Genomic DNA, 26,057 nt, shown 5'->3' on the forward strand with positions numbered 1-26,057 from the left:
AGAGAGAGAGAGAGGAGAGAGAGAGAGAGAGAGAGAGAGAGAGAGAGAGAGAGAGAGAGAGGCAGGTAGAGTTAAAGGGAGAGAGAGAGAGAGAGAGAGAGAGAGAGAGAGAGAGAGAGAGAGAGAGAGAGAGAGAGAGAGAGAGAGAGAGGCGGGGATGGGGGCAGAGATCGCAAGAGAGAGAGGGGGGGGGGGGGGGAGGGTACTCCTCTTACTGCGGGAACACCACGGGGCAATCTAGAGAGTGGACGTGCCCCCTTCGCTTCGCTGTCTTCTGCACGACTCACGCCTCCCTCCGCAGTGCACTGACTGGAGACCAGCGCGTCGGAGTGGAGAATCTGGAGCAGCAGGGAACACACGGGTCACCCGCACACACACACGCGAAACGCACCGCAACTCCAGAGGAGTCCCGCAGCACCCGGTCCGAGAGAAAGAAGGGGATGGGATAATACGCACCTCACATCGGACTCATTTAAACACTCTTACCTCAGGACCATAAAATGAACATTTCGCGATTGACTGTCGTACACTTCCCCCCGTCAGCATAACTCCTCCGGTGTCGCCGTCCGCCGCCTTATCTTTTGTATTTTGTTGGTATCTGGGATCTTCTCCGTCCGACGCATCGCACCATGAGGGGAGGAACCATGAGGACCGGAGCCGCGGTGCTGCTGCTGCTCTGCGGGCTGGTGAGTACAGTAGACACCTGTGCCTGGTGGTGGTGTTCAAGAAGCTTAGTTATTGCGGTGTTGTTCGGACTGGGTTCTGATTTAGTGGCCGATTGGATCTCTGCCATGAATCACTTTCCCTTGAATAGTTAATGCACACTTGGCTGAGGGGTCTACAGTCTCAGGAGTGGATATTGGTTCTGGACCGCGCTTGATTCCTCCGTGAAGCGTTGACTGTTAACACTATTCTAAGAAAATTAAAGTTTCTTACTGTCAGAAAAATTTAATTCATTAAGCTTATTTTTTTTTTTCGTTGTGTGGGGTATTATGCAGATGGGAAGTGCCCAGGTAGGTAATAGTAATTCAACTTAATTAATCAATATCATCTCTCTCGTTTCTTTATCATCAGTGAGTGAGAATCGTGCGTAGGGTCACGTAGGCTACTTATCAAGTACAATCCGGGTAGAAATAGCCCTGATCTTCATATGTGGTATTAACCGAGACATGTTGGTCGTGTGACAAAAGATGGACAGGCGAGCGGTTCCGGAGGTTATCAGATCAGACCCATGCAGGTGGAGCCCCGTCCACGGTTCCACCCCCGCAGCTGGGTGAGAGAGGGTGTCCCTCGAGACGGACATCGTGTGTCGATTTAGCCTCGTGCGTGAGCCAGACTGGGTGCATTTTGTAGATTTCAATTTAGAAAATTAACTCCCAAACCAAGTGTGAAATTGGGGAGAAGTTGAGCGTATCGTTCGTGACGATGATGCTTAATGTAGGCTACAGAGAATGAGAGAGAGAGAGAGAGAGAGAGAGAGAGAGAGAGAGAGAGAGAGAGAGAGAGAGAGAGAGAGAGAGAGAGAGAGAGAGAGAGAGAGAGAGAGAGAGAGAGAGAGAGAGAGAGAGAGAGAGAGAGAGAGTGTGTCATCAATGAAAGTTGCATGATTAGTTAGGGTATGAATTATGTACATGCTGGTTATTATTAGTGCAGTGCAGACCGTCACATGAAAATAAATAAATAATAATAACAATAATAATAAATAAAGAAGGACACTTTCACTAGATCTTAGTGTTGTACGGTACAGAACACTATTCTCTCCAGACAGTATGGCTGTGTGACCCGTTTTGATGCTTTGCTTTGCGATTACCGGTTGCTGAAAAAACTCACGACGGCAGTAACTCAAACAAAAACAAAGAAAACCGGAGATAGTGCAGACGCAGAAGTGAGCTACAGTTACAGTCCAGAGGTGAGCTAAAAAAAGACCCGCCAGTGAGGGAGGGATGGAGAGAGTGCTTTTGTGTGTGAGGGAGAAGAAGAGAGCGGAAAGAGAGAGAGAGAGAGAGAGAGAGAGAGAGAGAGAGAGAGAGAGAGAGAGAGAGAGAGAGAGAGAGAGAGAGAGAGAGAGAGAGAGAGAGAGAGAGAGAGAGAGAGAGAGAGAGATAACCGGGAGGAGGGCGAGAGACAGTGATACAATGCAGACCGGCGATGTTTCAGCGCAACCAGTCGCACTCCATCTGTTTTCTGAATGGAAGCAGACAAATATTTTAAATGAATGAAAGCACCGAAAGGGATTAGGGGAGAGGGGGGGGGGGGGGGGGGGAGGGACGCATCTGCACAAGAGAATAAAATGGACGACCACCTTATTGTACAACAAAAGAGACCCCCGACGCAACACATGAAACACACATTGCGGTCCAGTCCTTGCTATTGATGTTATGGTTGCGCCATGGTTTCATCTCTTCTATATTATTATTGTTGTTTACACATAACGCCAGCACATGATGCAGAACTGTGTTCCACTGCCAGCGGGTCTGTGGGTCATTTCCCTAAGTGGATAAAGGAGGAAAAAAAAGAGCTCTAGTAACGCTAATGAATGCAATAAGGAAAGAGAGATGAAGGGAAACAGGGGGAGAACAAGAGAGAGAGACATAGAGAGAGAGAGAGAGAGAGAGAGAGAGAGAGAGAGAGAGAGAGAGAGAGAGAGAGAGAGAGAGAGAGAGAGAGAGAGAGAGAGATCGAGAGAGAGAGAGATATATATATATATATATATATATATATATATAGAGAGAGAGAGAGAGAGAGAGAGAGAGAGAGAGAGAGAGAGAGAGAGAGAGAGAGAGAGAGAAAGCGAAATAGGGAGAGTAAAATAGGGAAATGGAAAGACAGACAGACAGACATTGAGGTACACCATGTATGATCGCTTCAGGTTTTTTTTTTCTTCATGAGCCATTACCAGGCATCTGATCTCAGTGTGCATGCCTACATCACATTCAGGTCTGACCAATCACAGCGCCCGCCCCTCTCAGGTATGAATGGAGACTGAGTGTGTAACACTTGGGGGAGGGGCTTGACTCCCACCGCTTGTTCTTATGAATGGACTCTTCTCGTAAAGATGTTGGAATCTGGAACGTTTATCACTAGCGTTCTGAAGCAGAAGTGTGGTGAGAAACCTTCTGCCCATGAGCATTTACATTTACATTTAGGGCACTTAGCAGACGCTTGTATCCAAAGCACAACAATTAGCATATTTGTCAGATGAGAGAGAAACAACTATAGATAATATCGCTGTCGGTACAGTAAGGATGTTCACAGAACCGATCGTTAACAAGCGTTAGGTTAACCCATTCCCCGCCGTGTGCAACAAAGATAGCTAGGAGTAGAGCAGACGCGCCTGGCAGCTCACAGACGAGAGAGTGCCCAGCAGGGGGGGGGTTCATCCCCCTCCAGCTTCAGGACATGAGCGGTGACTGTGGCTTCACCACTCACACACACACAAGCACACGCACACGTATACGCACACACACACACGCACTGACACACACAAACACACTTGCACACACACACACACATGCACATAAACACAAATGCACACACACACACAGACACTCACACACACACACAAATGCACACACACACACTCAAACATAAGCACACACAGAAAGACACACACGCACACACACACACACACACACACGTTACGCGCCAACACATAATGCTTGCAGGAAAGGGTTCTGCAGGGAGAGTGTAAGCGAGTGTGAATAAGTGTTGTTGGGTGTGTCTGTGTGTGAGCGTTGGAGTGCAGAAAGTGTTTGTCTCCGTTGGGCGAGCGAGCGAGGTACACCGCTCTCAGCTCTGTCCTCGTTCCGCGGGTTTTCAAAAGGGAAAAACACGTTCCTCAGCGAGTCAGAGTGGCTCCCGGTGGACATCGACGGGCGGGGACCCAGCGGGTACCGGTTGCCATGACGACACTGTCACCCTGTGAGTCGTCGAACCCGCTGGTGCCTAGGGTGGGGTGGCACGGCGCCCGGGGGGTGGGGGGGCTGTACGTGTTGGAGCAGGGTGCTGCTGTTCAAAGGGTTCAGATTCGGGCGCAGGGGAGGTGCTCCATGATGTCTCCGGATGGGCTGGAACCCAAGAGAACAGGTTGAACACCTGGCAGCCATTTCACCCATTTAGTGTCTGCTCTTGTTTAAGGTGGGCTGGGGTCATGCGTGTATGTGTGTGTGTGTGTGTGTGTGTGTGTGTGTGTGTGTGTGTGTGTGTGTGTGTGTATGTGTGCGTCGGGGTAAAGTGTGTGTGTAAAGTGTGTGTCAGTCTCTAAGTGAATGTGTGAATATGTGTGTGCCTAAACGTAAATGGCAGTGTGTGTGTGTGTGTGTGTACATGTCTATGCGTGTATGACAGCGAGTGCATGTGTGTGTGCGGTGTGTGTACACGTCTATGCTCGTATGGCAGTGTGTGTGTCTGTGTGTGTGTGTGTGTACATGTCTGCTTGTACGGGAGGGTGTGTGTGTGTGTGAGTGTGTGTGTGTGGGTGTGTGTGTGCGTGTAAACGTCTATGCTTACATGGCAGTGTGTGTGTGTGTGTGTGTGTGTGTAGATGTCTATGATTATATTGCAGCGTGTGTGTGTGTGTGTGTGTATGTATGCGTACATGCATTCATGCCCGTTTAAACGAGCCTCTCTCTCTCTCTCTCTCTCTCTCTCTCTCTCTCTCTCTCTCTCTCTCTCTCTCTCTCTCCCCCCCTGCAGGGGGGGCTCGCTCGGGCCGTGGGCGTGGAGGACTGCGAGACGCACCAGCTCACCTCGGACGGCCAGTGCTGTGAGGAGTGCCCCCCAGGGGAGGGCGTGGAGAAAGAGTGCGGGGCAACGCAGACCGTCTGCGCTCAGTGCCTGGACAGTGAGTACCAGCTGCACATGACGTCAAGGGTCCTGTCCCCACTCACACGCACACACACACACACACACAGACAGACACACACACAGACACACACACAGCCACACACAAACACGCACACACGCAGATGCACACACACACAGACACACGCACACGCACACACACACACACAGACACGCACACACAGCCAGACACACACACACACACACACACACACACACACACACACACACACACACACACACACACACACACACACACACACACACACACACACACACACACACACACACACACAGCACCATATATCTATATGCAGAATCCAGCAGCTCATACATTACCCGTTGTATATATAACTCACTAATTGGACGAGGTGGGAGGTAATTGGTCAATTATCGCCGTAGCAGACAGCTCCGGCGGAACTCCAGGAGTTTAAGGAAGGAATTCTCCGGGTTTCTGCTCTTAAATCGATTCAAACGTCACTTAGAGCTCAGCCGGGGCTGTGAGTCGTTAGGCCCTGTTCCTGTTCCTCAGCCAATGGGGAGAGAGGGAGAGGCCGGACAGGAAGGCTTGCTTAATAAAATTCAACCGAATTCAATTATTTTCCTTTTATATCGAATCTTAAAATCTTTTTCTCGTCTTTTAGGAGATTGGGCTACGGCCAAGCAGAAGTTTCGGTCAGAAGTTTTTGGTTTACAGCACAGTTAAACGGTTGAAGTGAAGCAAGTCGCAAGGTGCACGCTATTACAGCCAAGATAATAATAATAATAAAATACACCAAAACGATTACAGGATTACTATTATTGGACATAATTTGCAAACAAGTAGATAAAAGGAATGATTTCTGGTGAAAATACTACCTCTTGTCTTGGGAATACGTGGGTCCAGCTCTTTGTTAAAGCGATTAGGGAAAAATTGAGGTCCTACCCCACCAACCATTCCAGCGTTCTTCACACAACACTGGTCAGGTGAGGCTTGGCTTCCCTGGGTTGTCAGCCTAGATGCGGAGCCCTCAGAGAGATGATTTCAATGTTTCCAATTCACCCCTAGGAGAAAGCACGAGAATCTGCCCCATAAATTTGAGGGAAAACAGAAAGACAATCATGTTGTCAGTAATGGATTTGCCTGTACAATCTCTGACCCTTGTCTGGTTTCTTGTTTATTCGGGGGTGAAGTGAGGTGACTGATGCACAACGCCAGCGGTGTCACTCGCCACCCAAGTTTTAAAACATTTTCCGACTTCTGTGCCTGGGAAACATGTTGTGAAAGTGTTTTATTCCCCTCGTAATTTTTTTTTGATGTGCATGAAAGGGGCCAAACAGAAATATAATCAACCCTTAAAAAACAAACCCAAATTTTGTAAAAATAGTTAGACAACCGCGGTTTACAACATGTGCCCGTTCCTTCTACTGCGAAGAGCGACACAGAAACTAAATCAAAACTCTAATGTGATTGGTTAGGCCTTATACTCGGAAGATCCCATCTGGTCCATAAATACTCTGGACCAGTTATACTCACCCACAGAGATATGGGCAGTAAATATCGTAACGCGGCAGAGCAGAACAGGAAGTTCTGTACGGGCCATTAACCTCTCCAAACACCCTGAAACTTTCCTGAGTAACACACCAAAAATAATCTTGTCTAGTCCGGACGATGTTGATTGAATTTGCAACCATCTATGTCCGTAACGATATAGGAATACTGATCCTGCGGTGGGAAAAGGCACGTAAATGTCAATAAAATGGATAAAATCTTTTTAATTATATTCTATAGTTTTAACTCTTTGACCGCAGCACACATAAGTATCAACTAAATTGGCAGTGATTAAGTTGAATTGGTTGATGTGTTCCACTCATTGTAGCGAGAACTGTCCCTATTAGCGGATTAGCTCGTTTAGCTCCTTTAGCTCGTTTAGTTTGTTTAGCTAGTTTAGCTCGTTTATCCGTTATGTCGGTTGGAGTCTCTGTCTCTTCATGAGGCGACAGGAGTCTCGCTGTCAGAGCTCGGCAGCAACCCCTCAACCCAGCCACAGTCGATCGGCTTCGTGATTCACTCCGGAGTGTCGACCGTAGCGAAACACAGCGATGAAGAAAACGTTTTGTGAACAGCTCTCCCTGACAGATAGAGTGCTCAAAAGATCAATATCCGACAATTATGTGCGGGCAAAATCAGGCTCCCTTTGTAGAATGTGTCTGTTTTGAAGGCAGTGTGGTCACCTCGAGTACGAATCACAACCTGGCGTTCAGCATTTCGTCAAATAGGATGAACAACCTCTGATATCGATCGCCTCGCTCCCAATTACCCACAGAACCATGGTGGCTGAGCCCAGACAGATAGGGTGGTTGAGTTGTTTGAAGACGCCCAATTTTAGCACATTTTGATTGATCTCGCAGTCAAATTCTATACATTTGTAGTAGGAAGACCATTTAAATCTTTCAAATTAAAATGAGGCTTGCCATTGTTATATTGTTTTGTAATTATTCTACACTAAATTACAACAAATTTCATTGAGATGGATCATCACAAAGTGCTTCAAGAGAAGGGAACAGTGCTTGAATCTGCCCCCAATTCCCCCAGCGACACCCTGATAATTGGAACACTTGACCACATGATCATCACAGATCAAAAGTTAATTGGCTTCCGACTTGTCAATCAAAATCAAGACGTGAGACTGGCAGTATCACAGCGGAAAAAAGATTACATTTTGTGAAGCGAACATCCTCCTCAGCACTCCTTAAAGCTACAGTGTTGCTATGGGGTCCCCCCTGTGTCATCCTGTGCCCCCCCCCCCCCCCCCTACCTAAGTAAGCTGGACACGCCACTTTTTAAGACAAAAGTCATTCATGAGCAAAAATGGGTTCTCGCTCAGGGATGCCATCAGCCAGATGTGGGGTCACCAGGCCCCCCCCCCCCCCCAAGTGTTATTTTGTTTGTGTCTCTTCACAGCTATTAAGCAGCCTTTGGTGCTACGCGGTGACAGGTTACTTGAGCTGTAGCCGCGGGCTAAGCGGATGATGGATAGTGTGAGCGGCTCCTTTAAGGATGCAGATGGGAGCTATCGCCTCACCACTGTGGTGTGACAAGGTCAAACAAGCATTGTGGCGCCGGAGGAACAGAGACCGGAGCTCATTTGTGTTTCATCAAAGCGCTACGGTGGAAGCTGGCCAGAGGCAGAAGCCTCAAACAAATTGATGAATGAACTTTGTTTATTGTGAAATGGATCGATTGTTTTGCCCCGTAGGTTGGAGCAAAACAGAGCGAAAGAGAGGCGCGGGCAGAGAGAGAGAGAGAGAGAGAGAGAGAGAGAGAGAGAGAGAGAGAGAGGGTGAGAGGGTGTGTGTGTGTTAGGGAGAGATAGATTGGGAGGGTGCGAAAGAGAGCAAAAGCGAGAGCGAGTGTGTGTGAGAGAGATAGAGAGTGAGAAAGAGGGGGAGGGAGATAGTGATTAAGAGAGAGAGAGAGAGAGAGTGAGAAAGAGGGGGATGAGCGAGAGAGAGTGTGGGAAGGGAGATAGTGCTAAATAGAGACAGAGAGAGAGACAGAGACAGCAAGAAAGAGAGAGAGAGAGAGAGAGATAGATCAGTAATGAGAGCGATGGGGAGAGAGAAAGAGAGAGGGAGGTGCTGAAGGAGGGAGAGAGAGAGAGTAGGACAGAACAAGAGAGAGATATCAGTAATGAGAGAGATAGGGAGAGAGAAAGACAGAAAAAGAAAGAGAGAGAGTAAGAAAGAACAAGAGAGAGATATCAGTAATGAGAGAGATAGGGAGAGAGAGCGGGAAAGAGGGAGGGGCTGAAGGAGGGAGAGAGTGAGTTAATTAATAGGAGTCAGGCTCACAGCATCAGTGATAAATTGCAGCAGGAAATGAACCGCGGTGACTTGGAGGGGCGCCGGCCCGCGCAGGCGGCGGGAGGCGGCAGCTCCGGCCGCCTGGCCAGCGTCTGGGCCCCGGCGCTGTCGCCGACGCCCTCCTCCCACGTCACGACCAGCACGGAGCCTCCAGCGCCCGCCGCAAAGTAGCGACTCCGCCAATGGTGCGGGTGCCACGACGGCATGGCCGCCTCCCCTCCCCGTCCCCTGCTGTCGCTACGGCGATGTTTTGAGTGCTCAGCGAGGGCCGTGATTTTCTAGTTAGCTTATTACACAATTCTGTGTAATCGAAGAATCGAAACCCCCCCCCCCCCTCCCACACCTTACCTAAACAGCCGCTCCAACCTGCATTGTCTCTGCACACAGTGCATGTCTCCCTCCCTGCCTCCCTCTCTCCCGCCCTCCCTCCCTCCCTCCCTCCCTCCCTCCTTCTCTCTCCCTCCCTCCCTCCCTCCCTCTCTCCCGCCCTCCCTCCCTCCCTCCCTCCCTCCCTCTCTCCCGCCCTCCCTCCCTCCCTCCCTCTCTCCCTCCCTCCTTCTCTCTCCCTCCCTCCCTCCCTCCTTCTCTCTCCCTCCCTCCCTCCCTCCCTCCCTCCCTCCCTCCCTCCCTCCCTCCCTCTCTCCCTCCCTCCCTCCTTCTCTCTCGCCCTCCCTCCCTCTCTCCCTCCCTCCCTCCCTCCCTCCCTCTCTCCCTCCCTCCCTCCATCTCTCCCTCCCTCCCTCCTTCTCTCTCTCCCTCCCTCCCTCCCTCCCTCCCTCCCTCCTTCTCTCCCTCCCTCCCTCCCTCCCTCCCCATCCCGGACTAGCTGTGACTCATCCTTTGTATAAGCGAATCAAATGATATTACGGGGTTAGGCGCCGAAGGCCAAGGGTGTGTGTGGAGGGGGGTTTGGGGGGGGGGGGGTCCATTCATCATGCTCAGCGCTGAAGCTCGCTGCGTCTTTACTCATCAGATCCCGCTAATTAAAGCACAATGGACGACGCTCACAGAGAGAGCCTTGCCAGGGCACTACAGTATATTAGAGTGAGTAGAAGTCATGTTTACTGGCCGCTCCAGATTAAATTGGGACTGGGAGTGGGAAACCGACTAAGACTGGGACTGGCCGATAACTGTTACAAGAACGAAAAAAATTATCAGATTTGATTCATAACATTTTTCTATTACGTTTTTTTTTATAAAATTTCTTCGTATTTTTGACCCTTGTACACAATTTGAATCCCTTGGATGCCTCAGAGATCCGCCACGGTACAACGCTTCCAGGGGTTACCCCCTGTACACACCGACCTCTGTCACGGCAACAAAGCTGCCTCGCGGCAACGGCAGCTCAAGGCTCCTCCGGAGCGTTCCGGAATGAATCACCGAGCGAGAGCGGAAGAGAGACATTTGCACTCCTGTTCCGCGTGTCAACGGCAGACACAACAGAGCGTGTTCTTCTTTTATTTACCGCACGCCATCTTAACCCTCCATTTCCTGTGAGGGCAGCACTCTCCCCCCTCCCCCCTCCCTTCTCCCCCCTCCCCCCCCCCCCAACACACCCAATCCCCAATTCCAGACCCTGCCGTCGTCAGCAGCACTGAAATATTCATGAGTTGGTTTTCGCTGCTCTCTGCACCTCCATAAGAGGCCTGGAGAGAGACAACAGAGCCGAACCCGTCTCTCTCTCTCCGCCGCCTCCACCCTAGACCGTCCAACTCCCCTGTACGTAGACGCAAACGTGCATGTTGTGGTCGAGTGTATGTATGTGTAGATCATGCGACCGGTGGTGCGCACGGAGAGAAGGCAGAACCCAGTTTAATTAGCGAGTCATTAAGCAGAAAGCCCTTGCAGATGTGCCGGAGGCAGCAGCTGGACATGAGAAAGGGGAAGTATGAACTTTGTCAACTTTTAACTGCTTTACGCAAGATTAACGAGGGGGGAAATAATGGCTGCGTACTCGGGATGGATGGAAAATATCAAACGGGTCAGACGGTTCGTTTGAGGGTGAGGGGGTCTGTTAGTTCTAGAGAGTTCTTCCCAGAGAATGAGAGAATGTTCTTCCCCACTTCTAGGGGTTTAGGATCACGACGTTTCTTAATCCGAGTGTTGACAATAAATCGCAACGAGTGAGTGAGCGAGCGAGTGAGTGAGTGAGTGAATGAGGTAGCCTGCGCCTTCTTACCAGAGAGAGAGAGGATTTTTCCGCACCACTTCAATCGTTTAAGTACCAACAACATGTTACTTCATCACAGCGATGATAATTCCTCCGCCGCTCGAAGAAAATGTGTTTCAAATCGACAGGTTACAGAAAAACACGATGAGGCCAGCGGGGCAATAACGACACACAGACACACAGACACACTGCCAGAGTTCAGGATGAAATAAAGAGCAAATGTTTCTCGTCTTCTGTCAACATCGTCCCCAATGTTCTTCGCATATTATGACTTCATTCAAACGTTGTTAATCGTCTCTGAAGAGGACGGCGGGATTCAGCGAGCGATTACATGTGTTAGTGGAGAAACGAGAGCGAGAGCGAGAGCAAAGCCAAGAGTTAAACAGAAAGGATTCCAATCAGTGTGTCTGGGGGACACGGAGTCTCATTCTGGAAGGCTCCTTACATTAACATTCAGGGCATTTAGCAGACGTTTTTATCCAAAGCGACTTACAACGGTTAATACAAACCTTGACGGCGGAGTCAACCAGCAAGGTCCTCAAGGCTCCTCTTAAGGAGCAGTTAGGTTTAAATATCTTGGTCAGGGACACCTTGGCACTCTAGGAGACGCCGGGGATCGAACTAGCAATCTTCCGGTCACAAAACCACCTGCTCTATGAGCTGATTGCAGAGGGGGGGGGGGGGGATGACCCAGCCTACATTATTGATGAAGCTAATGGGGTCAGAACGCATCCGTGGTGGTGGGAGATGGGGAGTGTGTGTGTGTGTGTGTGTGTGTGGGGGGGGGTCTCCTCGGGCTGAAACGGCACATTTTAATACCTCCCAGACCCCCTGACGCTGCCCACATCCGCAGTTACAGGCGGGACACTCGAGACCACTCAGCGGTATCTACCGTTAATGTTCTCAACGGTGAACACACTTCAACCAGCGGGGACCACCGGAGAGAGGGGTGGGGGGGGTCGGCCTACCCATAATGCCGTTCTGTCACGCATGTCCTTCACTGCGGCGGGGAAAAAAGATGGCGAAAGCGGTTCCTCTATGTTTATTATCAAAACACACATGTTGTTTTTCGTTCTCTGAATCAAAGTCGTGTCCGGCTCTAAGCTGGAGACACGCGATGACAGGCGACCGTCCGCCGTCCGCGCACACACACCGCGTCTTACGTCACGCATGTGCTGCGTTTCACCGCACAGGCATTGTGCACACATGTGTGTGTGTGTGTGCGGTGGAACGCACGCCCCATATGGTGGTGGTTTACGTGTGTTTACCGACACAGATCCCACCGGGGTTCGCTCTGGCAGCAGCCAAAGATGCTCGAGCGTCAGTGAGACGAAAGCGCGGGGAGGGTTTATCCCTGAGCCCGATCGGCAGGGGAAACAATGAGGGCTGCGTGCTCGCAAACATCCCGCACTCTCTCCATCAAAGGTCGCCTCTCTCTCCCTTTACTCAACGAACGTCACGTTTCTGTTCGCTTTCTCCTCTCTGTAATCAGGGGCCGCAAAGGGGTTCTGATACAGACAAAGGAAAAACACACACTGAAGGTTTCCACGCTCGACACACCGTTAACGCACATCACATGTGGCCGTCCAATCACGGCGAGCCGCTCGCTCTGATTGGCCGAGTGCTGACGCGGACCGGCGCTCTGTTTTTGGCTGAGAGTCGCCAACATGGCCGCTGCCAACGTGGACGCTGCCTGTGGTACCCCCCCGTCTGGGCCGGACCCCCGGCCAGACCACCCTCGGAGACACTCGAGTTACACTGCGTCAAAAAGTCACTCAATCATTCCCTCTCCTTCTCGTTTCTCCCCCTCTCGCTCGCTTGCTCTCTCCCGCTCCTGTCCTCTCTCTCTGCATTTCTCTATCCCTCTCTCTCACTCTTTCTCTCTCGCTCCTTTCTCCTTTTCTCTCTCTCGCTCCGTTTCTCCCTCCTCTCTCCCTCTCCTCTCTCTCTCTCTCTCTCTCTCTCTCTCTCTCTCTCTCTCTCTCTCTCTCTCTCTCTCTCTCTCTCTCTCTCTCTCTCTCTCTCTCTCTCTCTCTCTCTCTCTCTCTCTCTCTCTCTCTCTCTCTCTCTCTCTCTCTATTCTGGTCTGTTTTTCTTCCAGCTATGTCAGTACAACAGTAAATCTTGTGTTTATGTGTGTGTGTGTGTGTGTGTGTGTGTGTGTGTGTGTGTGTGTGTGTGTGTGTGTGTGTGTGTGTGTGTGTGTGTGTGTGTGCCTGTGTGTGTGCCTGTGTGTGTGCCAGTGTGTGCCTGCCTGTTAGGATGTTTGTCAGGTTCTTAGCCAGGGTTTAGCTGTGGGTAGGTGTGAGGAACATTAGCTTCCTATTAGCTTGCTGCCAGAGCTAGCTTTACCCCCCCAGGATAGCCGCTCTGCAGACACATATCTCCAACTGCAACCTGAAGCAGGTGATCAATACGACAACAATAATAAAATAAGAGATTATTAGCGGGAAGGTTGTAATCATAATCCCCCATGGAGCAAGGGGTTCTGGCTCTGTGCTTAAGGGCCTATGCTGTGGATTTCAGTGTGTCTGTCTCCTTATCCCATAAGCTCTGGGGATTGTGGTCCGAGCCGGGTCGGTCCCAGGTCTCAGCACGTTCACCCTCGTAAGTCACGCTTACGAGGGTGAACGTGATGTGTGAACATCTGCTGTAAACATGACAGCAGCAGCCGCCCGAGCTCATACACTAGTGAAGGCACAAGTGTGCACGCATACACATGCTGACACTCAGACAAACACACCCTGGTAGATGCACACAGTTAGGCGCACGCACACGCAAGCAATTATATGCCCACAGACACACACAAACACATACTGGCAAATGCAAAGGCAACCATGCACACACACACACACACAGATGCAAACACTGCAACCGCACACTAAAAATACACATCTGAAACATGCACGCACACACACACACACACACACACGCACACGCACACACGCACACACGCAGACACGCACACACACAGATTAAGCAAATGGTGTTTCCAACAAACATGCAACATAAATAAAGGCCCTTGCATCTCTTAACAACACATGGCAGGAGTGAGGTCAGTGCTTCCTCTGAATTCCCCAGAAGAGGAAGCGGGCGCCCAATATAAAGCGGCGCGCAGAGACCTGCCCCCACAAGGCAGTTATTAAGCCGAGCCGTTACCACATGCTGGGTTAATGACAGCAGTGGCCCCGTTTCCTGCTTTCTCCGTAATTCCTAGCGGCAGCTTCTGCATGTGGGACGGTAGGGTCGTAACGCTGTTATTATTACCCACTCGCTGGTCACATGTGCGAGGAAAGAATGCATGAATGTTTGAGTGACAGGTAGGATTGGTCTCATGCCGCAGGCCCCCCCCCCCCAGAGCAGATTGTCCCGTTTCTCTGCAGTCTGATTTCGGGCCAAACTGTGTTCAGAGTTATTGGATTGCGCATGGATGCATTGGCAGATATTCAAAACTTTACTCAACAAACTGCAGATCAATAAAGTATGCAGGGGTGGGGTGGAGGGAGGGAGGGAGGGAGGGAGGGGTGGGGTTGTTGGAGGGTCATGGGTATGGGGGGGGGGTTGTCTTGTACCCGAGCACAAACTCCCCGGAGCCCCCTGGATCGATGTGTTGCCTTAATGAGCGCGTGAAGAACGCCTGATGAATGCCATTAGACGCGGCGTGCTCTGATGCTGTGGTCTCAGCCCTCATCATGCTCTCTGCTTTCTATTACTCATCCTGTCAACACTCACGTCTCGGGCTGAATCCGACTCGAGTCCGGGATGACGATCTCGTTCACGTACGTTAGATCGTTGCGTGCTATCACGGTGTCTGCAAAGATATCGTGGCTTCGCCTCAAATAGCGCTCCCTCGCTCACATTGACACTCACCCACTCTCCCCCCTCTCTCCCCCCTCACCAGGTAGGACAAACTCGGATAACTACATCCCGCTCCGCACTCACCTCCTCTCTCCCCCCTCCAGGCGAGACATCCTCACCCTCTCCCCCCTCTCTCTCCCCCTCCCAGCCACTCCGTACTCACCCCCTCTCTCTCCCCCCACAAGGTGAGACATACTCACCCTCTCTTCCCTCCCCTCTCCCCCCCTCCAGCCACTCTGTACTCATCCCCCTCTCTCCCCCCCTCCGTACTCACCCCCTCTCTCCCCCTCACCAGCCGCTCCATACTCCCCCTCTCCCCCCCGTCTCTCTCCCTTCCAGACGAGACATACTCACCCTCTCCCCCCCTCTCTCCCCCCCCCCCCCCCCCCTCCAGGCGAGACGTACTCGGAGAACTACAGCACCACGGAGCAGTGCAAGCCGTGCACCGAGTGCACGGGGCTGATGCGCATGCAGACGCCGTGCACCGACTCCAACGACGCCACCTGCGTGTGCGACTACAACTTCTTCCTGAGCGAGCTGTCGGCCCGCTGCGAGCCGTGCACCGTGTGCCCCGCCGGCGAGGGCGTGCTGCAGCACTGCGAGTACGACCGCGACACCTTGTGCGAGACGTGCTCCGACGACACCTACTCGGACCGCGACAGCTCTCTGGACCCCTGCCTGCCCTGCACCATGTGCGAGGAGGCCACCGAGAAGGAGATCGCCGCCTGCACGCCGCTCGGGGACTCGGTGTGCCACAGTGAGTGGAGGGGGGGGGGGGGGACGGGGGGACGGGGGGGGTGGACACACACACGTGCATGTACACACACACACACACACACACACATTAAATCGATCACGAATGTGCACACATACACACACGTGTACACACACGCATCATACATATCCCAAACAGACACACACAAACACACACACACACACACACACACACACAATTCATAGATCATACACACGACACATATGTTCACACGCCTGTAAAACAACCAACACACACACATACACACAAACAAACACACACACAGACACAGACACACAGACACACGCACACAGACACAAGCGACCCAACACAGCACTGTGCTTTCGTAAGCTCGTCTGTTTCTTCCCCGCCCCGCTGTGCCTTGATGGGGGTCAGGGCCTGATGTGTCTGTGCTAACAAGCGGGGGTCAGGGGTCGCAGCCAGAGTGCGGGACTGTCGATGGGGCCAGCGCTAAGCTACAGAGGAGCGATGGCTAGTCCCACGCAGACAGGCAGCTTCCTCTCATGAAGCCCAGAGGCTGGCCCGACGTGGCAGGGCACTGCGGCTACACAGTCAGGCGCTGAGTCCTGGAGGAAGCGGAGGTCAGCCCGGAGCCACGGGGAGGATACCCAGGAAGCAGTAAATTCACCTGGGCCGGACAGGGCATGAAATCAGCTCTTGCACCCCCCCCCCCCCCCCCCCCCCTTCAGGGGTTGGCTGGGCCCCGCCCTGACGGGGAGGACAGGATCCACCCTCTCAGAGTTTCTCTAAGCGCCTCTCCTCCTCTTCCTCCTCTTCTTCCCCCTTCTCCTCCTTCTTCCTCTGCCCCTCCTCTCCCTCCCTCTCCTCATCCTCTTCCTCTCTTCTCTTCTCCTCCTCTTCTTCCTCCCTCTACTCCTGCTGTTTCGCCTCATATCCCTCCCTCTCCTCCTCCACCTCCTCCTCCTCCTCCTCCTCCTCCTCCTCCTCTGCCTCCTTCTATGCCTCCTCCACCTTCCCCTCTTCCTCCTTCTCTTCATCCTCTGCCTCTCCTCTCTCCTCCTCCTCCCCCTCCCCTCCCCTGCCTTCTCCCAGACTACAAACTACCAACCCCAGAGCAAGGCATGGGAAGAGGGTTATTTATGTAGCGTTTAATCACAGTGCGGGTCTCATGGGGATGGGGGAGCCACAATAGACGGAGGGGTTAGAGAACAGTTTTTTCTGAAGACACTCCACATGCTAACTTAAGACTCCCTGAAGAGACGCTCGTAAAATAGAAGGAGCTGACATTTTGATAGGTGATCTCCTTTTTTTGTTTTTTTTTAGAAAACAATATAATAAAAAGGAGATAATATACAGCAGGGATTTAATTTGAAAACCGCATTCCTCGAAGCGTAAACATATATAAACCACTCACAAACGGAAATATCGGAAAGCCTCCATTATCGTCCCTGTGGGGCGGGAGAGTGTTGAAGAGATTGGAGAATTGATTTTTGTGGACCTCATCACAAAAGTTTATTTATTCGCTCCTGGGATTTGGACTTGAGCAGCGTATCAATTTCTATTCCTGAACTTAGTTTTGGACGATGTTTCGAGCGCTGGCTGCGGAGGCCCTCCGTGGCGCTACTCGACCGCATCGTGGGAAGTAGCGCGGAAAAAATGAAAGGGGTGGAAAACATCAGACAGAGAGAGTTTCACCAGATGTAGCCTGATGGACCCAGCAGAGCTGGGACGGGCCAACGGGACCCTCCTCCCTCCCCCCTCCCCCCTCCCTCCCTCCCTCTCCCCCCCCTCCCTCCCTCCCTCCCCCCTCCAACAGGACCCACAGACTGAATCCCATCACATGCAGAGTGACTTCTCCTTCCGCCTCCTTGTTTCCCTCACCCTCCCCATCCTCCCTCCCCTCCCCTCCCCCCTCCCTCCCTCCCCTCCCTCCACCCTCCCTCCTGCTCCTCCCTCTCCCCCGCCTCCGCTCCCAAATCTCCCCTCGACACACGAGAGAGAGTATCCGAGGAACAGGGGAAGGAACGCAGACTCGCTCAGGCCTCAAACAGAAGCGAGTAGCCCTGCCGTACGACCCGAGTCCCCAGGGGCGGAACTGGACCCCTCCCGCTCCATACGCCTCCTAGACTCCGCTAGCTGGCTAACAGCCGGTAGGGTCATCCCCTCCACCACCACCACCACCACCACAATCATCATCATCATCATCACCACTACCATCATCATCATCATCAGGGCTCCCGAGCCTTTGATGTTCTGCGGGCACTGTGTGGCTCTCGTCTCTGCCCACGTCCATTAGAGACCACCCAGGAAGCTTCCCTGTCTGACCTTTGACCCTGGGTGTCTGTTAAGAGCTGAGAGATCGGAGCAAGATGGGACGGCCGACGACAAGACATGACTGGCCGGCAGTATTTTTTTTGCCGGGGTGGCACGGAGCGATGGCATTGAGCGGCCAGCCTTTGAGGCTGGTCTACAATGAGCCAGTTTCATCCGTCCCTTAGTCCCATAGGGTGCTTCATCAGTCAATTGACAGCACTTAGTCTTCTATGTGTTGTGGATGCGTGTGTGTGTGTGTTTGTGTGTGTCTGCGGTTGAGTGTGTGCGTCAAGAGCAGACATTGCAAATGCTATATTTAACTGTACTTATGGCTCATTATCCGGCAATGAATGAGTTGATCACACATAGGGAGAGGGAGAGAGGGAGAGAGGGAGTGAGAGAGAGAGTCAGAGAGAAAGAGAAAGAGAGAGAGAGAGAGAGAGAGAGAGAGAGAGAGAGAGAGAGAGAGAGAGAGAGAGAGAGAGAGAGAGAGAGAGAGAGAGAGAGAGAGAGAGAGAGAGAGAGGGAGAGAGAAAGAAAGAGAAAAAGAGAGTGAGAGGGAGAGAGAGAGACAAAGACTAGAAAGAGAGACATCTTAGTAGAGATATCCCGAAAGAGATTGACAGGGAAGGAAAGACATTTGCAGGGAGTGAGGGTGTGTGTGAGGGAGACACACAGCGAAGAGATGGAGAGTAAAAGCTATAGTTAGACACAGAGTGACAGAGACGAGACAGAGGAAGAGGGAGAAAGAGAGAATGAGAGGTGAGAGACAGAACTAAACTAATGACTGCTCTCCAGAGAACGACAGAAGGTAGACACCGACAGTTATAACGACACACATGAGAAACCCGAAAACCCACCGACGACAGACTCACACGCCGACAGAGAAACAGAGCAACTCAGGGGAACGGGGAGAGGGACGAGCCCCCATGCAGGACAGGTGGACAGACAGTTGGGCCCAGACAGATGCCTGTACGGTACGCACAGCGCATCCCCGCTGTTGTGCTGTGTTGGAGTTCTGGGGGAGTTCTGCAGGGATCAGTATCCGGCCACACGGTTCTGCTGCGCTCGTTCTCAGGTTTCAGCCGATGACCTCTGTGATCAGCCACTCACTGCTGCAGGGGGCACACGCGCGCACGGACTCGCACACCATCACACACACACACACACACACTCGCGCGGACACACACACCATCACACACACACACACACACACACACACACACACACACACACACACACACACACACACACACACACACACACACACACACACACACACACACACACACACACACCGACACATAAGCCATCACACACGCACGCACATATGTGCAAGGACATGCAAGCCATCACACACACAAACACACACGCGGACACTATCACACACAAACACACACTCGCGCACTGACCCACAAGCCATCACACACGCACGTACATGTGCATGGACACGCAAACCATCACATACACACACACACACTCACACATGGACATGCAAACCATCCCAAACACACGCAGGCACACGCATAAAACACACACACACACACACACACATAAATACACACACACACACACACATACAAAAACATGCTCATGCACGGTAACATAGAGACACATAAAGTTACACACATAAAGACACATGCAGTTTTATGACATTTTTCAGGCAGGGCTTTAAAAATGGCTGTGTAAGTTAAAATACAACTACCACAGCTCTGATACAGACACAGGCACACACACACACACACACACACACACACACACACACACACACACACACACACACACACACACACACACACACACACACACACACACACACACACACACACACACACACACACACACACACCCGAACACACACACGTGAAAGCACACATACAAGTCATGTAAGTGAAGGGTCAGCTGAAGGATGGCTGCTTGGAACTGACTTCAACACTCCTCTGTGTGTGTTCTGCGCCACTCATTCCTCTTAGCTCTGCTGAACAGGTGCCCGCCTGAGTGGTTCTGCCTCATGTGTGTGTGAGAAGGGAACGTCGAGAGTGTCTAAATAATAGGAAAACAAACAAACAGATGTCAGATCCCATCCCTCCCTGTTCGCCCATCGCCCCCCAGTCCCTCGTTTCTCCTCCCTTTGTATCGCTCCCTTCCTCCATCAACTCTGTATCCCTCTCCCTCTCTCTCTTCCCCTCTCTGTAACCCCCTATCTCTTTCTCGCTCTCTCTAAATTAGTCTCTCCCTCTGTCCCTCCCTCAGTTTCTCTATCTCTCTCTCTCTTACTCTCTACCTCTCTTTCTCTCTCTTTCTATCAGTCTCTCTCTCTCTCTCTCTCTCTCTCCCTGAACAGCCTTGAGTGGCAGAGCCAAAGGAAAAGAGGGAAGTGGAAGTGTGTGTGTGTGTGTGTGTGTGTGTGTGTGTGTGTGTGTGTGTGTGTGTGTGTGTGTGTGTGTGTGTGTGTGTGTGTGTGTGTGTTTGTGTGTGTGTGTGTGTGTGCTGGGGATTGGATTGGAGGGGTGGAGGGAGGATGGAGGGTGGAGGTGGTTGAGGGGGTCCATTCAGCGCTACGGTCCCTGCAGAGTAATTACTCCTGCTAATCAGGGCACTTTACAGCAGCCTCTGTTCACACACACACACACACACACACACACACACACACACACACACACACACACACACACACACACACACACACACACACACACACACACACAACCCCCCCACCACAACATTGTGTGTGTGTGTGTTTTGTGTGTGTGTGTGTGTGCAGATGTACCCACATGTACTTGTTGTACATACATGTGGGAGTGACAGATAGAAAGAGCGACAAAGATAAGTTAGATAAGTGAGAGAGAGAGAGAGAGAGAGAGAGAGAGAGAGACCGTCACATAGACACAGGGAGAGACTTCATGTGTGCATGTCAGACACACAAAGAGAGAGAGGGAGAGAGAGCATGTGTGCATGTGTGTTACTAAGTGTGCACGTGCAGTGGGAGACAGTGAGGGGACAGTTCAGCTGAGAGCTGAGACATAAGGGGGGGGGGGGGGGGCTGGTGTGTGGGCCCATTGATAAAGGGGTCATTGTGGCTCTGCATCTGTGTGTGTACGTGTGTGTGTGTGCGTGCGTCTCTGCAGCGTGTGTCTCTGCTGATAGTGGATGTGCCCCACCCTCCACCCTCCCCCACCCTCCACCCTCAGACCCCAGGGGTCTGCCTGCACCACAAAGACTCAAAGACCTCATAAACACAGAAATGTCCTTTCTTCTCCTCCACCTCCTCCACCTCCACCACCTCCACCACCATCGCCGCCGTCAAAATAATAGCGACTCTTTTATTTGTTGTCTTTGCAAGGCGGGGGGGGGGGGGGGGGGGTATAAGTCGACTGAGGACAGGGCGAAGTAAACGTAAAACAGTTCCAGCCCCCGCTCCTACGTCTGAGTGCTGGTTCCGCTCCGGAGGTATGTGTGGTATGCCTGGCAGCCGTATGGGGCCCGCATGTCCGATCCCCTGGATGGAGACCAGCCATGCTTTGGGTTTACCAGATTTGGCAGAACAGAGGGCACGGGACGGCCAGCGGGAGAGAGGGGAGGGAGGGAGAGAGAGAGAGGGGGGGGCTAGAGAGAGAGAGAGAGGGGAGGGATGGAGAGAGAGAGAGGGGGGGGCTAGAGAGAGAGAGAGAGGGGAGGGATGGAGAGAGAGAGACAGAGAGATTCGGAGAGAGGGGAGAGGATGGAGAGAAACAGAGGGACGGAAAGGATGTTTAGAGACAGACGTAGAGAGAGGCTAAAGAGGGTAGGAGATAGACAGAGCGAGAAGCTTGAAATAGAGCTGGAAAGAAAGGATGGCATAATGGAGGAAAAAGACAGCAAGAAAAAGAACGGAACCTTGTGGAGGGAAAGAGATGAGATGAGGGAGGCAATTAAGAAACACTGACAGTAGAGCTGAAGTGGACTGCACAGTACAGCTGTCTCCCCCTTTCCCTCTCTCTCTCTCTCTCTCTCTGGGGGGGGCGACCCGGAAGCAGCCCGAGGTTTATAAATAGACCTTTCAAGTGGTCTGGTTCTGACAGAGGCCAGGGATGGAGGGGGGGGGGGGGGGGGGGGGGAGCGGGGTGAGGCATTCAGGCGTTTACGGTTTGGCGGCCTCCCCCGCATACTGGCTGGCGTTGGGCCACGTCTCACCTTTTGCCCCCCGTGCTCTACTCCCCCCCCCCCCCACACACACACACACACGCACACACATGTTCACACCTTCCAGGCCGCATTAGCCCGGTCGGAGGGCTCCAGTTGCAGCCCTAATGCCATTAGGACGGCCCCTGCAAGGGCTGGATGATGTATGGCAGGGCTGAGGGAACACGACTACCTCCGGGCCCCCCTCCCCTCGGCGAGAAGGTCAAGAAATGCATGTAACAGATCCCGCCTTCCCCACAAAAAGATCCAAATCAATAACGCGGCTTTAAATAGTCCCTCCGAGCTGTTTCTGCCCCCTCTCCTCCTGCACCTCCTCCTCCTCCTCCTCCTCCTCCTCTTCCTCCTCCCGTTGTTTCTATGTATGGAACACACGACCCCCGTTTTCGTCGAGTGGTTGTTTTTCTTCTTCTCGCCCCCCGGGGACGTAGCGACGCCCCGTGGTCACCACGACGACCCCGTTGTCGACGTGAAAACGGAAAAACGTCTCAACGATGCTCAGAACTTTTAGCCGAAAACCTTCCTCCCGTCGAGCCCTACGCGTCCTCCGCGTGCCGTCCCGTCGGATCTTTAGGAGCGGTACGGCGATGGGAATCATGCACGGGAATCAATGCCGGGTAACCGGGCGATGTGCCTCGTCAGGAGCGAGAAGCAGGGGCTCGCGTCCCTGTGACAGTTAGGGTTAGGGTAACGCTCCGGTGTTGACGTCGGTCCCTCGACCTGGCTGACCACCATCGCGAGGTGCATCTCTCAATAACACGGTTTCGGTACTTCGTGCTCGTACGACACACTGGATCGCTTGCACAAACGACAACCAGACATCGTGACAAGAATGCCTCCACGTATCCTTGTGTAAGACCATCAGACCATCAATACCACAAACACTGCTGATGTGTTGTAGGCCGATACCGCAGCATTGCTGGGGTTGTGTGTGTGTGTGTGTGTGTGTGGGGGGGGGGGGGGGGGGGGCTCTGAACCATATGTCTGCTGAGGGGTCTCGGGAGGGTTGATAGCGTTAGCCGGCCAGAAGCTAATGAGGAACAGCCTGCTGGAGCTGGGGATTATTGTGTTAGTGTCGAACAGCGCTCCATCGTCTCCCTTCCCACCGCCTCGAACGGCCCATTCGTTGGGCTAGGCTAGGCTAGGTTAGACTAGGCCAAGCTAGGCTAGGCTAGGATATGCTAGGCTAGGACTTGGATATTCTAGGCCAAGCTAGGCTAGGTTAGAATAGCCTAAGCTAGGCTATGATATACTAGTCATAGTTTGGCCTGGCCTAGCGTAGCATAGCTTGGCCTATCCTAGCCTAGCATAGCTTGGCCAGGCCAGGCTATGCTAGGCTAGGTGAGGCTAGGCCAAGGCAGGCTATGTTAGACTAGACCAAGCTAGGTTAGACTGGGCAAGGCTAGGCTAGGTTAGACTAGGCTAGGTTGGACTAGGCCAGGCCAGGCCAGGCCAGGCCAGGCCATGTCCTCCCCTCACAGGGATCCGTGTCCTTGTGGCTGGTGGATCAAGCCAAGGACACTCACTGACGTCTGTGATTTAACAGCTTTCCAGCTCACTTAGGTCGGGCCGACGAGATATGGCAGTTGAAGCGTGTGCCAAACTAGAAAAAAAGGCTAAGGGAAACGTTCTACCAAGGTAAACTCCATGGCTTCACGGTGTCATAGCCAAACATGGAAGTAGTTTGTAAAGAAAGCAAACACAAACTGGGAAAGGAAACCCTGTATGTTCTACGGCCCTATGTCTGAATGTGTACACAGCAGTCCACTGTCCGTTGGCAGCGGTTTCGAAGTTCCGGAGCAAAAACATACATTTGAAGCAGGAGATATGGCTGGATGGTGAACCCGTTCCCGTTGATAAACGAGAGATTCATCCAGAGTTCAGCGCTACTCTTCCGATTCATTTCCTCCCTCTGCGACGCCTGGTGTTTTTGCATTTTTCCGAGGTCGTATCCGACATTATAACACGGCTTTGTGGGAACCTCGATTCTGATTGATCAATTATGGCGTTCTACGGCGTGTCATTTCTGAAAAGCAGACCTCTACTATGAATGACAGACAGTTGCTATGGCGGCAGCTCTCCAACAGTAGAATCAACGGAGTATTATGTTCGGTAGCAACACAATTTTCGATAATTTGCTATATTTTGTGTCAAATTATTGATGTATTTAGGAAGTAGCAATGTACTGAGGGGGAGAATGTACTGTGAGACTGCCATGTTTGCAAAAATCGTACAGAATTTGATTATCTTTGTTGTGTTATCTTTGTGTTACTGGCTTATGATGGCAGTCAGTCTAAAGCCCTCTATCTCCCTGAAGACCCCTACAAGTAGCATATGGTCTTGGTTTCATCAGGGCTTTACATCGTCCACTTGTCAACGCAATACACACACATCACTTGCTGATATGAGGACATGGTGAGAGAGAGAGAGCTAGCCTCTTGATGAGTAGGAGAGTAGAGAGAGAGAGAGAGAGAGAGAGAGAGAGAGAGAGAGAGAGAGAGAGAGAGAGAGAGAGAGAGAGAGAGAGAGAAATAAAGAAATAGAGAGAGAGAGAAATAGAGAGAGACAGAGACAGAGACAGAGACAGAGACAGACAGACAGACAGACAGACAGACAGACAGACAGACAGACAGACAGACAGACAGAGAGAAAGGGAGAGTGAGAGATATGTCCAGTAGAGAACATTCCATCTCTCTCTCCCTGCAGATGGCAGCTCAGCCATAACCCCGTCGCTTATTGGAAACAGACCCCACAAATTCATGCAACGCACAAGACATCTGGTTGGTTTCAGGAGGGTGGGGGGGGGGGGGGGGGGTGGGGGGGGCATGTGACCATCAGACCAAACCCTCACTACCTCCATATTCTAAATGGAGCCTCTTTTCTGTGTCAAAGCGTCTGGTTCCTCTCCCTTCTATTCCTGCCGTCCGCGAGACCTGTCTGACACCGGAGTGATTGACCGGACCCTCGGACACAGACGCCCAGTCTTCTGTCCCCCCCCCCCCCCCTCCCGCCCGCCCCCAACTGACATCCATCTCTCTCTCCCCGACAGATCCCCTCCTCCCGACGTACCCCCCCACGCCCTTCGACCTGGGAATCTCCCCCCCGTCCTTCGGCGACGAACATCCTTCACCCCCCGACGACTCCAGCAGCCCGTCGCCGGGGGAGACCACCACGGCCGGCCCCGGCTCCCCGCGCTTCCTGGGCCACGGCATCAACGAGAACCTCATCCCGGTCTACTGCTCCATCCTGGCCGCCGTGGTGGTGGGGCTGGTGGCCTACATCGTCTTCAAGAGGTCAGCATGGGGGCCCGGGGTTGGGGGGGCCCCCAGCCGGGGGCCCGGGGGTTGGGGGAGGAGTCAGCCTCAAAGAGGGCGGGCGGATCCCATGTGTGATCCGTTCCGATCCGATGTGGGCGGGAATGTCTGATCCGATCCGGTCAGGGCGTGAATGTCCGATCCGATCGGATCCGTGCGTGGGAATGTTTGATCCGATCCGATCCGATCAGGGCGGGAATGTCCGATCCGATCCGATCTGCGCGTGGGAATGTTTGATCCGATCCGATCCGATCAGGGCGGGAATGTCCGATCCGATCGGATCCGTGCGTGGGAATGTTTGATCCGATCCGATCCGATCAGGGCGGGAATGTCCGATCCGATCGGATCTGCGCGTGGGAATGTTTGATCCGATCCGATCCGATCAGGGCGGGAATGTTTGATCCGATCCGATCTTGAATATGTCATTCGATCCGACCTAATCTCGACGGGAATGTCGTTCCGATCCGATCCGGGTAGGAATCCGATCTGATCTATTTGATCAGTTCCGATCAATCTGGAGGGGGGGGGGGGGGGGGGATGTTGGATCCGATCTTGCTCCTAGAACCGGACCCCCCAGGTTCTCACTAAACCCTCTCCTGAGGAGCGGAGCTCAGCTCAGTACGTTATTCATCCGTAGAGTTCTTCTTTCCGAACCCTTTGGACGGGGTTCTGCACAACGTGGCACATCACACATGTTCAGCAGTCTGGATGAGTAGGCTACCTGATGGTTAGCGTTAGACTATGCTATCATCAGCTCCGGGTGAAAAGCCACGTGCTTATGTGGGTGTGGGTGCTACAT

At 52.5% G+C, this 26,057-nt stretch overlaps 1 protein-coding gene across 1 annotated transcript in view; it reads left to right on the plus strand.

Moving 5' to 3' along the window:
• Positions 1 to 213: 213 nt before the first annotated feature.
• ngfra (nerve growth factor receptor a (TNFR superfamily, member 16)) overlaps positions 214 to 26,057 on the plus strand; it is a 34,117-nt gene continuing 8,273 nt past the window's right edge. Inside the window, exons 1-4 of the mRNA XM_030350118.1 lie at positions 214 to 686; positions 4,696 to 4,843; positions 15,111 to 15,473; positions 24,994 to 25,237. Coding sequence (XP_030205978.1) covers positions 630 to 686; positions 4,696 to 4,843; positions 15,111 to 15,473; positions 24,994 to 25,237 — 812 coding nt within the window. The 5' untranslated portion in view covers positions 214 to 629. The remainder of the gene's footprint in view (positions 687 to 4,695; positions 4,844 to 15,110; positions 15,474 to 24,993; positions 25,238 to 26,057) is intronic.

The sequence above is a fragment of the Gadus morhua genome, unplaced genomic scaffold (genome assembly GCF_902167405.1).
Source record: "Gadus morhua unplaced genomic scaffold, gadMor3.0, whole genome shotgun sequence".
Classification (NCBI taxonomy): Eukaryota; Metazoa; Chordata; class Actinopteri; order Gadiformes; family Gadidae; genus Gadus; species Gadus morhua.